General features: G+C 42.3%; 1 protein-coding gene across 25 annotated transcripts in view; it reads left to right on the forward strand.

The window, feature by feature from the left end:
• The first annotated feature begins 972 nt into the window (after positions 1–972).
• Positions 973–14,133, forward strand: part of obsl1b (obscurin like cytoskeletal adaptor 1b) — a 30,337-nt gene continuing 17,176 nt past the window's right edge. For 14 of the 25 annotated variants that reach the window (XM_040202048.2, XM_040202046.2, XM_078091185.1 and 11 more), the window contains exons 1-15: positions 973–1,436; positions 2,742–3,865; positions 4,572–4,841; positions 5,601–5,861; positions 5,992–6,303; positions 6,424–6,690; positions 6,889–7,164; positions 7,307–7,582; positions 7,828–8,103; positions 8,395–8,670; positions 9,016–9,288; positions 9,450–9,722; positions 9,827–9,901; positions 10,534–12,288; positions 12,736–13,008. In XM_040202048.2, the coding sequence (XP_040057982.2) occupies positions 2,851–3,865; positions 4,572–4,841; positions 5,601–5,861; positions 5,992–6,303; positions 6,424–6,690; positions 6,889–7,164; positions 7,307–7,582; positions 7,828–8,103; positions 8,395–8,670; positions 9,016–9,288; positions 9,450–9,722; positions 9,827–9,901; positions 10,534–12,288; positions 12,736–13,008 (5,878 nt within the window). In that variant the 5' untranslated portion in view covers positions 973–1,436; positions 2,742–2,850. Of the gene's footprint in view, positions 1,437–2,481; positions 2,611–2,741; positions 3,866–4,571; positions 4,842–5,600; positions 5,862–5,991; positions 6,304–6,423; positions 6,691–6,888; positions 7,165–7,306; positions 7,583–7,827; positions 8,104–8,394; positions 8,671–9,015; positions 9,289–9,449; positions 9,723–9,826; positions 9,902–10,533; positions 12,289–12,735; positions 13,009–14,133 lie in introns of all 25 variants that reach the window. The other 11 variants (XM_078091176.1, XM_040202053.2, XM_040202054.2 and 8 more) reach the window with 11 other exon arrangements.

A 14,133-nucleotide genomic window follows, 5' to 3' on the forward strand; every position in this document is an offset into this window, starting at 1 on the left:
AATACTTGAAAATGTATTACATAGATTGAGACCAGAAACACACATTTCTACTGTTTACTGACAGAATAACTGAAGTGAGATGGGGTTTTTTCTTATAGACCTCTACACAAACTGGTTTCTTTTTGTAAGCAGAGGTGTCGCCCCCTGCTGGTCAATAGCGAGAATGCAAATGTATGGCACACCCGCATTGACCTCACTTTTCAGAACAGGTTGCAGCCTGACCCCGAACCCCATTATCAGCAAGACCAGTACTTACCTTTTGTGTATAATGTGCTACATATGACCTGCTCTCTAATGGTTTCTCTGTGGAATGCACAACATTAGGGCCTTGGGGCCCTATTGGGGGCCTTACATACAGATCAGTTAAAAATCTTTGCTGAAGAGTGAAAATACAGCATAATATTAAAACAATAAATATAAAATAAATAGCCCAAAATGCAATACATCAATATTTATGATCTTCAACAGTGTTTTACCTGACACGTGTATGGCATAAAAAAATGGGATGCTATTTGCACACCTCCATGGGTAGACTGCTTCACTGCAAAGTTTACCTATATGTATTTAAAATCCATTAAATAGCCAGTTTGGAAGAGCACACAAGCTGCACATTACTTTCTACATATCTAATCTTTACTGTATCCATTGAGTAAGAGTATTTTTCAACATGGAGAGGCCTTTGATACTACTACAGTAAATATCCTGGTTGCCAATGCTGTGAAATAGCATATCTGTGCTCATATCTGTGCTTGGGAAACATGACGTGCTGAAGACTAAAAGGTGAGATACTGTAATGAGCACAAGGACGTGTTGTGTGCAAGCCTACTGGTATCAGTTTAGATTTCACATTGTATAACTTGTAAACATCTTGGGAACTTGTATTTAGGATTGAAGAGATTTAATAAAGCAGATCTTTAAAATATTTTTTTGACCAGAAGCTTGTTTTACTCCTTTAGATTTTTATTGCAAAGCCTCGAGTAAGCTAAGCAGTCTGCAATGCACTGGCCACCTGCTATCTTTAGTCCCTGCTGGCAAGTGAATGGAAGTGCCGGACTTATCTTCCCTGCTGTCATCGAGGCAGTCCGTATTTTTAGGGGACAGCAGCAGCTGCGAAAGCATTTAACGGTATTCCATGAACAATGACACTCGGGGTGTCTGAGGCCTGAACCACGCGCAGATTGGGGGACCACTGTGACGTTGTTAAGTGGGAAGCTGTGGTGGACACTGTCCTGTTTTCTGTTCCTCCTACCGGCGAAGGTCTATGGAGATGTACTGGAGCAGAGCGTGGGATCTTTGAGGACACTATGTGTCTGAATCTGAAGTCAACTTGGGACATTACTGAGCCTTCAGGAGACGGGTGGCATTGCTTCCTACTTCGACGAGAGATCGCAAGCGCGGAATGTATGTTGACGGTCGTTCCCCGCGACTGAAGCGAGGTAGGTCATGTGAGGGGTACACAGCACGGCTTCACAGGGGGCAGAGGTCATTCCAATTGAATCAGAGTAAACACAGGGGTTAATCTCCGCTCTTTAAACCTCCGGAGGGAATATTGCGGAAAGCGTCAGCACACCATCCCGACTGGGTTAATCTTCCATGAAAAGTGAAAAATATGTCATGCAACAAAACCCAACTAAATGAAATAATATAATCAGTTGTATAAAATAGAGTTCCTTTAACATTGAGTCTGATTTTAAAGGAGTATAAAGCAAGTCAAACGAGTTGTTAAACATTCTCTTTTACATGTATTCAAATTGAATACATTTTACTTTAAATGTTCATCTTAACTATAATCAGATATGGGCTTTTCTTTTCTAGTCAGCATGCATCTCCAATGAGGATTAATGAAACTTTGAAAGGGGTGAAGGAATCAACACTATGGTTCCGTTTCCTATTGTATGGCGAGTGTTGGGTTTCTGCGTTTGAGTACTTTAGGATAAATATTATCATGACTATTAATCAAATGTGTCAGTAAAAACTATCCTTCAATAGGATTCCCCAAAAACACTATAATCTTTGAGATCAGAAACACTCAACACTCTGCTACAACTGTTCCCGAGGTGAGCAGCATTTCCATCGCGAGAGAAAAAACTACCAACTCTTGTACAAACCTCAGCCTCACTGATATTATTTTTCACTCAGAGCTCCCAACAAAACATACGATGGCAGCTCGCTAGGGAAGCTATTTTTGAATGTCACACTTACAATCATCTTCATTTCAACAGTGACGTATTCTCAGCATAGTTCATAGTGGGCAGACTGCGATTTTAGATTTTTGTCTGTGTGAGCATGCAGGCTTCAGTACGTTCTTTGTGATACCTGACACACACTCCCTCGCACGTCTTTATTTAGGGCGGGCTATATTAAGCAGTTTCCCATTGAAATACAGCACCAGCTGTACGGGCTATGTGTTGTGGCTGCTGTTGCAATAAGACGAGGCTGTCCCCCTTCTCACTGCAAGCCTGTGTGTTTTCTCTCATGCAGACAGATCTAATTCAATTACCCCCGATAATCATACCATCCGTTTGTGCTGACACGCATGCACACAGAGGAGGCCGAGGCCGTGCACGTCCATTCCAAAATACAAGGAGTACCCGCCTTATAACAGGAAGGGTAAAAAGTATTACTTCACAACATATGTAGTTATTACTTATGACGATGTGGCTAAAAAGTTTACAGATTTAGCAAGTTTTATCTCACAAGTGATTTGAATTAAAGTAATTTGTCTGTTATCTGTTTCCTAGATATTTGCAGTGCTTCTGCCATATTGGATGGTCTTCCCCCAGTGAATAACTGCTACTTATTAATCTCCTGGACTGCTTAAGGTGAAGTGAGGCTAACACCAAAGCAGAAATGGATGTCTTTGGTGGCGCACCACGTTTCTTTGCCTATCCAAGGCCTGTGGTGGTGCAGAGTGGAACTGACGCCGTCCTAAAATGTCAAATTGGTGGGGATCCAAGGCCAGCAGTCATTTGGGAGCGAAACAACGAAAAGATCGACCCACTGGGACGATACAGGGTCTTTGAGGATGGAAATGTTTACAATCTCATCATTTCGGCTGTGACCATAGAGGATAGCGGCCAGTACATATGCAAAGCGAAGAACAGCATTGGGGAAACATACGCAGCGGCGACCCTGAAGGTGGAAGGCGAAGCACAAGAGATGGAGGTCCGAGAGGAAAACAAGCCGCGGTTCCTCATCAAGCCCCTCTCCACTCGCGCCGGTCGTGGGGACGATGCCGTCTTCTCTTGCAAGCTCTGGGGAAACCCACGACCAGACGTATTCTGGGAAAAGGACGGCAGGAAACTCAATGAAATATTTGAAAGCACGCATTTCAGCGTGGGCTTCCAGGACGGTGGATGGTTCCAGCTCAAGATCTTTAAGACTCGTGCTCCAGATGGTGGCGTGTATACATGCAAGGCCAGGAATGAGTTTGGGGAAGCGTTGGCAGGAGCTGTGTTGCTGGTTGATGCAGGCCCAGGACATGAGGATGAGGCAAATCGTAATGGCTACACAAATGGCCACTGGAAAGCCCACCAGGGAAAGCAGAGGAATGGTAGGCAAGTCCCGAACCGGCTCAAAGACGACACAATGACCAAGTCTACGAAAGTGAAAATGTTTGCAGTGACAGAGGGCAAACATGCCAAGTTCCGCTGCTTTGTGACTGGGAAACCCAAACCAGAAATCCTTTGGAGGAAAGATGGCAGGCTGATACTGTCTGGACGGCGTTACTTGTTATATGAGGACAGAGAAGGATACTTCACACTCAAAGTACTGTATTGTAAGCAAAAGGATAATGGAGTTTATGTTTGTGCTGCGTCAAACACTGCCGGGCAAACCCTCAGCGCTATACACCTCTCCGTGAAGGGTGAGTCAAGATAATTTTTCATTTTTCGTGGAGTTTGTAAAAATGGAATAAAATGTGGCTGCAATTAAGAGTGGGAACACAGACACAGTTGGCCTTTCTGCAGCAAGCAGAGGAGTGAGTGAGGGCGTGTCCCTGGATCAGATTTGATTCAAGGATGATGTCAGTGAGGTATCTCGAAAGAGGTACTCTGAGATCATATACCAGGGTAAGGCCAGACAGGATGGCAAAGTTTGTGATATTTCCTGAAATATCACAAACAATGAAGAGCATTAACTCTGTATAGAAAGTAGTTCTGGAAGTGATCTCTTCTTTTTTGAACTAATATATGGCTCATACTCATACTGCACACTAATCCTTTGTTGCCGCATGTTGCTGGTCACAAACGGCAACGTTAGGAGTAAGTATATGGCTTTTTACTATCATTTGGTTAAAGTCAGCAGGCTAGGGAGCTGCAAATATAATCAGTTACCAGTGCTATTACAATAAACCCAATCCTGGTCCACCGGAGAATCAACAAAATGTGTTAGTGATCAGACATTTAACTCGAGAAATATCCAGGCAAAGTTCATCCAGCCTGAGCTGCCGTTCCATTCCTCAACTAAATGAGTCACTTTTCTCATGAGTTTGCTCATCTTGTTTGCTTCAGTAAAAGATACTGTTAATATATATTAATGAAACTGGTGTGCTTACTCCAATTTGGTGCCAGAGCCGCCTGTGCGGTTCAAGCAGCCTCTCATTGATCTAGAAGTATGGGAGCAGGATTTGGCTGTTCTCGAGTGTGAAGTTCCAGAAGACTCTGTTCCAATCACATGGTATCTGGAGGACCGACGACTGCAGCCAGGGGCCAAATATGGAATGGAGGAGTGGGGAACAAAACGGCGACTAACTATCCGTGACATCGGAGTTGACGATGATGGGATTTACCTCTGCGAGATGCCCGACGGGGGCAGAAGCATAGCAGAGGTAGCTGTGAAAGGTAACTCAAGATGATATGATCAAACACATTTTTACTACATATTTGATTTTTATGGAAACACCTGTGTATTTATGCAAATACAAAAGGGCCCTTTCATTAAATAGAGTCACTGTTCAGAAAAGACAGATATTTGTTGGGGCCGATCAAAACCAAAGTTGATTCAACTTATACTGTGACTTATGGAAAGGTCTTTTTTCGTAGTGCTACTTTTTTTAGACTAACGACAAATGGGAAAACATTTATACAATGTTTCTATTTTCTTTTTGAGAATGTCCTTCCAAAACCAAATAAAAGCGTATTTTTATTCTGAATCCCCAAAACAACAAAACACAAAAAACTGTAGAAAAAAAAAATGTTCTGACCAAACATTCCCTGGCTTTAACTGCTATTCAAACAACCAGTATGTTGCTGGTCTTTTCCATCCATCTATCCATCTGCAAACCGCTTATCCTGCACACAGGGTCGTGGGGGGGCTGGAGTCCATTCCAGCCAATTTAGACAGGGATAGACGGGGTACACCCTGGACTGGATATACAACCGTCTTCTAATCTTAAAAATGTAGTCATTGTAACCCCAAAAAATGTTTCCCTAAACCTTTATTAGCCAAACCACAGCAGTATTAGACTATTAGATTGTCTACAATGCTGATTCCTATTGATTTTGGAGGAAAAAGACACAAGTTCTTAGTAAAGCCAGTGTTTCATATTGGATAACCATCCTGTTAATGTACAAAGGATTCACTCAAGTCTTTCCTTGCAGGGACAATTTTGCGGAAGCTGCCAAGAAAAGTGGACGTATTGGAAGGTGAAAATGCAGCCTTTTGTGTTGAAGTGGACAAAGAAGAAATGGACATACATTGGTACAAAGACGCCATAGAGCTGCGGGAAACGCATCAGACCATCCTTAAGTCCTTTGGTCGAACTCATATCCTAGTTTTTGTCAATACGATGCCCCAAGACTCTGGCCTCGTGACTTTCCTCGTGGGCAGATCTAAAACGTCTTCTCAGCTTAGAGTGAAAGGTAGGGTGCCTCATTGTTAGCCCGTTGGATTACAAACAATATATTTGCACAAAAAATGCATATTGGAATTGATGTATTAGTTATACTACTTCAAAGGGACATTGATAACAATGGGTTTCTCTTGTTTCAGCGGCCAGACATTGTCCTCCCAGTTGTCCGGTGGGTGTGCAGATCAACACGGAGCGGGCTAATGCTGCTCTTCTCTCATGGGCTCCTGCTCAGGACACCCGAAAGAATCCTCCATCCGGATATGTGCTTGAGCGTCAGGAAGTGGGTACAGGCTCACAGGAGTGGCTACAGTGTCTCACCACTGACTCCGCAACCTCTGTGGAGATCCTTGGAGACAGCGTACCATGTGAAGCCGATTATCGATTCCGCATCTGCAGTTTAAACAAATACGGAAAGAGCAACAACGTTGAGTTCCCTAAAGCCGTTCATTTGGGTAGGGTCTTCTTTATTATTATTATTATAACATGTATTTTTCTTTGCTACTGATTAATAAAATCTCAACATGGTTGAGGATATCGCTTGCCAAATAATATATAATCTGATTCTTTTCCAGTTCCAGTTGCCCGAATACAAGCTCCCTTACAGGATGCCCTGGTGCCCGAGGGGCAAGATGCCCTCTTCTCTATAGAGCTCTCTGCTTCAGTCATCGGTACATGGTTTTTAAACGGTACCCAGCTTCAGGAGGACGAGCATTATTCCATACGCAGGTCACGAACACACCAATCTCTTCGCATTCGAGGAGTTCGGGATACAGACAACGGAGCCGAGATCACGTTCATTGCCTATGGCATCCGTGATTCTGCCGCACTGTATATTCAAGGTGTGTATCATGATTTGCTTGTTTGAGTATGTTTCTTGTTTGGCCTAAAATTTCTCGTGTGTGTTGGTTTAACTCGAATTAGGACAAATGTAACAATATTGTTTGGCACCAACGGCGGAAGAATGACACTATTATATTGAACCTCTCAATTACGTAAATCCTCAATTTTGTTTAATGTTTTTTATTTTTTATTTACAGCTCCACTTGTCAAGTTTTCACCAATGTCAGAAATGGATCGAAACAAATTTGTAGAAGTAGGGAACCCCATTGTGCTCTACTGTGAGCTGTCAGACCCTGCAGTCCCAGTGCACTGGTACAAGAATGGGGTGGAATTACAAACACTGGAGGGTCTGCACATCCAATCAGAGGGCACCATGAGAAGAATTGTCATCCAATCTGCAGAGTTCTCACACTCTGGAGTGTATTCCTGTGATGCCATTGATGATGTCATCAGGTTCAATGTGGAAGTAGAGGGTGAGTGGAGTGAGTTTCTTACAATTCTGTTGTCTTATACTAACCATCTTCATTGACACTTTCACCCCCTTTATTTCTTTTCTTACCTACGAATGTATTTAGTCTGCTCTATAACTTAATTCAAATATCTAAATATCCATAGCCCCACCCGTGAGGTTTTCAGCAATTCCAGATGCTGAGAGGAACAAAACCATCGAAACAGGCTCCCCCATTGTTTTATGCTGCGAGCTCTCAGATCCCGCTGCCCAGGTGCACTGGTACAAAGATGGTTCGAAGCTTCATCCTCAAACCGGAGTAGAAATTCTTACTGACGGCTTGGCGAGAAAACTGATTGTCTATTCAGCAGAATTTTTCCACTCCGGGTTATACTGCTGCAAGACAAAGGGTGACTCCATCACGTTCAGTGTGGACATCAAAGGTGATTGGTTTTACCTTAAGCGGTGTGAAACAATAACAAGCTCCTCCTCAGAAAAGCCACTAACTCTGAAGACACTTGTTTTATGTTGTCTGTTGCCTTTCTTCTGAGCACTCATAAGTGCAGCTAAGGTGTCACCTGTTCTTAGACTGCATTACAGCATGTTAGCTATTTAGTTGTCAGTAAATCGATTATGATTATCTTAAAGGCTGGCATGAGGTTGACATAAGATCTGAACATATCTATAGCTCCACCTGTGAAGTTCTCAGCAATTCCTGAGGAAATGAGGACCAGGTCGATCGAAGCAGGCTGCCCTATTGTACTCCAGTGTGTGGTGTCGGATCCTGAGGCCCACGTTTGCTGGTACAAGGATGAGATGCAGCTCATTTCAAACTCTGGCTTAGAAATCCAATCAGAGGGCAACACAAAGACATTAGTTGTTCAGTCTGCAGAGCTTTGCCACTCTGGTGTGTACAGATGCAGCACACAGGATGATACCATGGAGTTTCAAGTGGAGATCAAAGGTGACTTTACACTTTTCTTGTGCGTTAATATTATAACCCCACCTCCTCTTCATAGATGCCACTAATTAGCCCTGCTTGTACTGTATGTGGTTTGATGTACCGTTTCATGCACATAACCTTAAAGCCTTGTTAATGACTGAGGTAAATAATACTTGCAATCATTTGCTTCAAGATTGCAGCCTCAACCAAACATCTCCAGTCCTTTTTCATTTTCTGCTCAGAGGTTACATTTTTGCAAGGTTTCCATTTCCACAGTCTTGATTTGTAGCTTTCCTGAACCCCCAATGCTAGCTATACCGGTGACGTACTCTACTATCTTTGACGTTGAGAGAACCAAGTCACTTGAAGAAGGCCAACCTTTGGAGCTGGAGTGTGAGGTTGCAGACTGCACCGAGCCTGTCTGCTGCCATGAGGACGGTGTAAAGCTCTCCCCACGCAATGATTGGGACATACAGAGTAATGGCACATTGAGGAGACGCATTATCCCGGCTGATGAGCTCTTGCACTCAGGGCTGTACAGCTGTGAAACCTCTGATGATACTATTCATTTCACCATGGATATCAAAGGTGATTTTTATTTAAATGTGAATATTGTTACAGAAGATCCTAAAGCTTTCTGGTGACAAGATCAAACTAACGCTTACAATATGCATACGTGTCAGTCAGTTTGTTTTCAAGTGGTGTTTTGTGTGAAGTTGTAAAGTTGTAACCAAACCAAATACAAACATAATCTATACTGACACTATTGTATATCTATTTAATTCTTTTAAAACTATTTTTTTCCTTTGAATTTGGTCTGAGAAAGAACCAATTAGTTCCCTCTTTCAGAAGGCTGAATCTCTAACCTTTTTTAATCTGAGTGGAAATATGCCATTTCGAGTCCGCAATTATAATATCAATCATCATCTTTAGCTCCTACGCTGCCGTTGTCACCCTCACCAGAGGTGGTGGAGTCGCAGTCGCTTGAAGCAACCTGCCCACCTGAGCCAACAAATGATGCCTCAGACGCTGCTTTGCAGGCGTCACTGCAGAGGCATAAAGAACATGATTCTTATAAAGAGCCTAATTTGGAAAGGGGAGGCATCAAGAAGACCCTTGTTATTGAACCAACTCACCCTTCAAATTCTGGAGCATACTATTGCGCAACATCTGATGATGTTGCCAAATTAATAGTAAACAATCAAGGTGATTCTGCAAGTGTTTCATTTTAGTTTTGACTAACTATATCGTTTTTGGTCTGTCTTTTTTATTGCAGAAGAATATCTGTACCAGTTTTGACAGTAAATCTTCGACGTTACGTTTAGAATAATTTACGTGTCAATTGTCCCCCCAATGATTGTCTGTAGCACCACCTCCTGCAAATCTGCTTTGTCCTGATGTTGAGAAGTCTGAATCTGCTGAAACGGAAGGCCAAATTGTTCAGCAATTTGAGATTTCAGATCCCATTGCCAAAGCCTGTTGGTACAAGGATGGAACACAGATTTACCCCAAAATGGAAGCCGACTGTGAATCACAGGGCAGCAGCCAAACCGCGCCCCTTCAGTCACATGACTGGCCTGGTGGTGGGAGGTTTGGCTGCGATTCATCGGGTGATACACAGTTAAATGCGGCCATAAAAGGTGGTGTTCCACATTGTACTTGCACAATTAAGAATCAAATATTCAGTCACACGCGTGAAGGTATCACCCAGCTCATTGTTTTCTCTTTGGCTTCGTCCAAACAGCAGAACAGTGTCACTATGGTCACGAGAATGGTGAAATAGCTGATGCATCTGCCCAATTCACTGTGGATGTCGAAGGTGATTTGATATATTTCAACATCAGCCATCCATCTTAACCCAGCATATAAATGCCACTAACAACAGTGGTGTATATTACTGTTAGCTCCATCATCTGTGGCATCTGCATCTTTTTTTCTCCATGAGTTGCTTTTTGTCATATTGAATCTTGGTCCCATGTCATTTCCTGCAGTGTTTGGCTCTTAATCAAAATGTGGGTTTTAAGTACCTGAGTAGCTGCTCCTCATACTGACATATATGTTGTGTTTGTCAATTAATTCTTCAATTTAACCACCATCTTTGCTTGTAACAAGCACCTTACCACTCTTAAATCCATCTTAAGCCTTCTTCATCACCAGATCTACTCATCCACATTGCTGCCCCGAACCTGTCACCGTTGCAATGACAACGAACTCTTATCAAATGCACTTTTTAGGTGTTAGTGAACATTCTGGTATTAGGAGTCAGTTGAAGGGGGAAATATGGGAGCTGAATCTCAGACCAAACCTGGTCGATCTTCTTGCTTGTCTTTGCAATGAATTATCCCATAACTCCATGCTAACCCACACTGATGTAAAATGATGTTATGAGAAGAAGTATTGAAACCATCAACCACTGAAAACCTTTCTCTGTGTACATCACAATGCTTATAGCTACATCACCAAGACTCTCTTCTGACCAAGAAAAGAAGTCCACTGAAGAGGCTTATCAGGTTGAAGTTGACTGCATGTCGCCAAAATGCCATTCTGGTACCATCTGTGGCAATAGAGGAGAGACACAGACTGGTGGACAACATTCCAGGCTTATGCCAACATCTCAATCAACGTATGAATGTATGACTGACTGGATGACAACTGAGCCACCAACGGAGCTCCCTAACAATCAACACACAACAAATACCCAATCTCCAGTTTACAGTAACTCTGTAAAGCCAACAATAATACAATCTGACACAAACCATCACACTAATAAGACCACTGAATCCCAAGGTGAGGAATTCATTTACTATCTTCAGCATGCAAAAGCCCCAACTGAAGAGCTTGATAATTCCCTGGAGACAGAGGAGCTCTGTACTCTTCAAACTGCAGCTGTTGAATCAGAGGAATCTGCTGTCAAGAATCTAAATGTCCAATCAGAAAAAATGAAATATTTAATAGAGATGCCATCTGTACAGTCAGAGCTGGGTTCCCCACTACATCCTTTAACTATCCAATCACAGCATACTTCAACAGTCGAATCAAACAAGAGCTGTAACTCCTTAAAAAATGAATCTTTGCAGTCACAGGACCTCTTTCAATCCGTGCATACTGCAGCTGGCCAATCAGAAGAGCCCCCTATGTTTTCACGTACTGCAACTGTCCAATCGGAGGGGCTCTGTAGCTCCACATTGATGCCAGCTGTTGTGTCAAAAAACATTTTTGATTGCTTACAAACTGAACACAAACATTCAGAGCAACCTTTTAAGACGTTCAGGACAGCAAATGTCCAATCCGAGGAGCCCTGTAAATTCTCACAACAGGAAACTGTCCAAGCAGGGGAGCCCTGCAAATTTTCACATAATGCAACTGTAAAATCAGAGGAGCTCGGTAGCTCCACACAGATGATAGCTGTCATGTCAAAGAAGCTTCTTGATTGCGTACAAACGGAAACTTTCCAATCAGAGGAGCCCTGTAACTCATTCAGGGTGGCAACTGCCCAATCAAAGGATCCCTCTAAATCCTCACAAAGGGTACCTGCCCAATCCTCACAAACAGCAACTGTCAAACCAGGGGAGGGCTTTAAACCGTCATGTTCTGAGACTGTCCAATCAGAAGATAATTTTAAATCTTTAAAATCTGCAATGGTCCAATCAAAGGAGCTCTTTAGTTCTACACAAATGCCAGCTGTTCTGTCAGAGGAGCGAATTGATTGTTCACAAATGGAAATTGTTAACTCAGAGGGGTCCATTACCTCCATATGGTCAGCAACTAACCAATCAGTGGAGTTGAACAGAAACCAACAGACCACAAATGCCCATTCAGAGGAGCTCACTGCTTTGCGCAACACTGTTTACCCTCAATTATTGGACTCTAAAAACGCAGGAAGAAGGCACCACAACTTGCAACAGTTGACGTATGCTGGATCGGATGACCTCCATCACACAGGACAGATAGCACCTAACAATACAGAAGGGCTGTACCAGTCCAACCATGCCCAACCAGGCCATACAGAGTGCCATCACACCATGAAGGCATCAGAAGACCAAATAGACCCCAGAGTCACCGCCTGGCAAAGATCATCTATCCAGTGTGCAGAGCCTCACTGCATCAAGCAGGCTTCTACCGTCCAATCAGAAGAGATCTATCTGTCGAGGACATGTGACAATCACTGGAGTGAGAGTGTCACTGCAAATAAGGTGGCTGTTGAAGGTGATTTAAACTGTTAGCATTGTCAAGCAAAAAATGGACGGGCACAATGTTGACATTGTCTAAAATGAAGAGATTGCTTATTGCAATCCTTGACATTTTGACAATTTCTACATTTAATGGATTCATACTAAAGCTACTTTAATTTTCAATGTAAAAGTTTGAGCTTGGGTGGTCTGTGAAAATATTGAAGATAGGGAAAAACAGTATAGACATTGTCCACAAATCCTAACTCGAATGCCTAGTTATCTTTAGGCTAACCAAAGACACCTTAAATTGGATTACTAATAACATTAAGACCTATCTTTAATTGTTACTTGTTTTAATTCTTAAATTGTATTGGCATGACTAATCCTGATTTTGCTCTTCTGTTTTGAAAGATGAAAAATGATTGTTGTAATCAGTAAAAATGACGCAATTTTCTCTTGATGTTACCTCAAACATCCCCAGCTCCACCGGTGAGAATTACAACACGTGAGGCTGAAAGGACCACGTCTGTTGACGTTGATGAACCAATAGTGCTGCGATGTGAGATATCAGAGCCTAAAGCTCAAGTTAATTGGTACAAGGATGGAATAAGACTACAGGAAGCAGCTGGTCAAGACATGCTGGCAGAGGGTTCCATAAGAACATTGGCTATCCAGTCAGCGATGCTGTCTCATGCAGGGACTTACAGCTGCAAGACAACAGATGATGCACTGCAGTTTCATGTGGATGTTAAAGGTGACAAAAGCTTTTTCTTGTATCCTGCAAACACATTTTATTCAGGGACAAGTGCAACCAAACACAGTGTTTTGTTCAGTTTGCTGTGTATTTTGTGCTACTCTTGCCAGACAACAATCTATTTTAAGTTTTCTGGAGCTTATTTGCCAAGGTAGCCAAGCAAGATGCAGGTTTAACTGTTTTACCACTTCATTCCTCTTTTGATGCCGTTCGACGTGAAAGGGTTTGCTAGCTTGTTAGCTATTGGGCTACGAGAGAGTTCAAATATATGCAAGAGCCAGGGAGGAAGTCATATCTCATGTGGCGCTCTGTGTAGGCCACAGCAAGTACCTTTTTTAAGCAGACACGCCAACATCAATACTTCTCAGCTCCAGAGAAATCTTAGCCAAGTGCTGATTTTTTCTGCAGCTTGCAACAGGAACACACAAGGACAAAAAAGCTCATTATAACCTCATATACGTTTAAAAGCTGGTAGAGTATTTTACTTACCTCTAAATCAAATTCCTCTTAAAGACAGTAAGTAATGCAATAAATCTACATAGTTATGACATTCTAACTCAAGCTAATCACTTAGCTATGGTAAAACCTTGTTGCTCAATCTGCTTCTCTTCTTTTATGTCCGATTTTAGCTCGTAAGCTAGCTGGCAATGTCATTCATTTTGTAAAGAGATAAACTCCCTCTCCCACCGTGTAAAGTGTTTACTTATACATTTTGCATTAAGCGTCTTATGGGTTCAATTGGTGTAAGGCTTTGTTGTAGAAAAAAGAATAAGAGATATGGCCTTCATGTTCTAGGAATGCATGATTGGCATAGGCCTATGTTGCTGGATCTGTTTTGCTTTAGGGACCAATTGTCTATCAATGATCCTTAAATCCTTAAATGTCCTTAAATATCTATCAGTGTCGACAGTATAAGAAAGCGAGAATACAACTATATCCCAGAGGAAGACCTTTAAATAGGTTATTTTTGTTCGCTACACATTTTTCCACAAATGCAAAATAAAAATGGTGGGGTCGGATAAACGATTTGCATGCATTTATAATGGTTCAATGTGCTGCTGAAGCCTTTAGTTTCAGGATTGTGCTTTGCCTTTTTTGGTTCATAAGAGTTATCTGTTTTGTTGA

The sequence above is a fragment of the Gasterosteus aculeatus genome, chromosome 16, assembly GCF_964276395.1.
Source record: "Gasterosteus aculeatus chromosome 16, fGasAcu3.hap1.1, whole genome shotgun sequence".
Taxonomy (NCBI): domain Eukaryota; kingdom Metazoa; phylum Chordata; class Actinopteri; order Perciformes; family Gasterosteidae; genus Gasterosteus; species Gasterosteus aculeatus.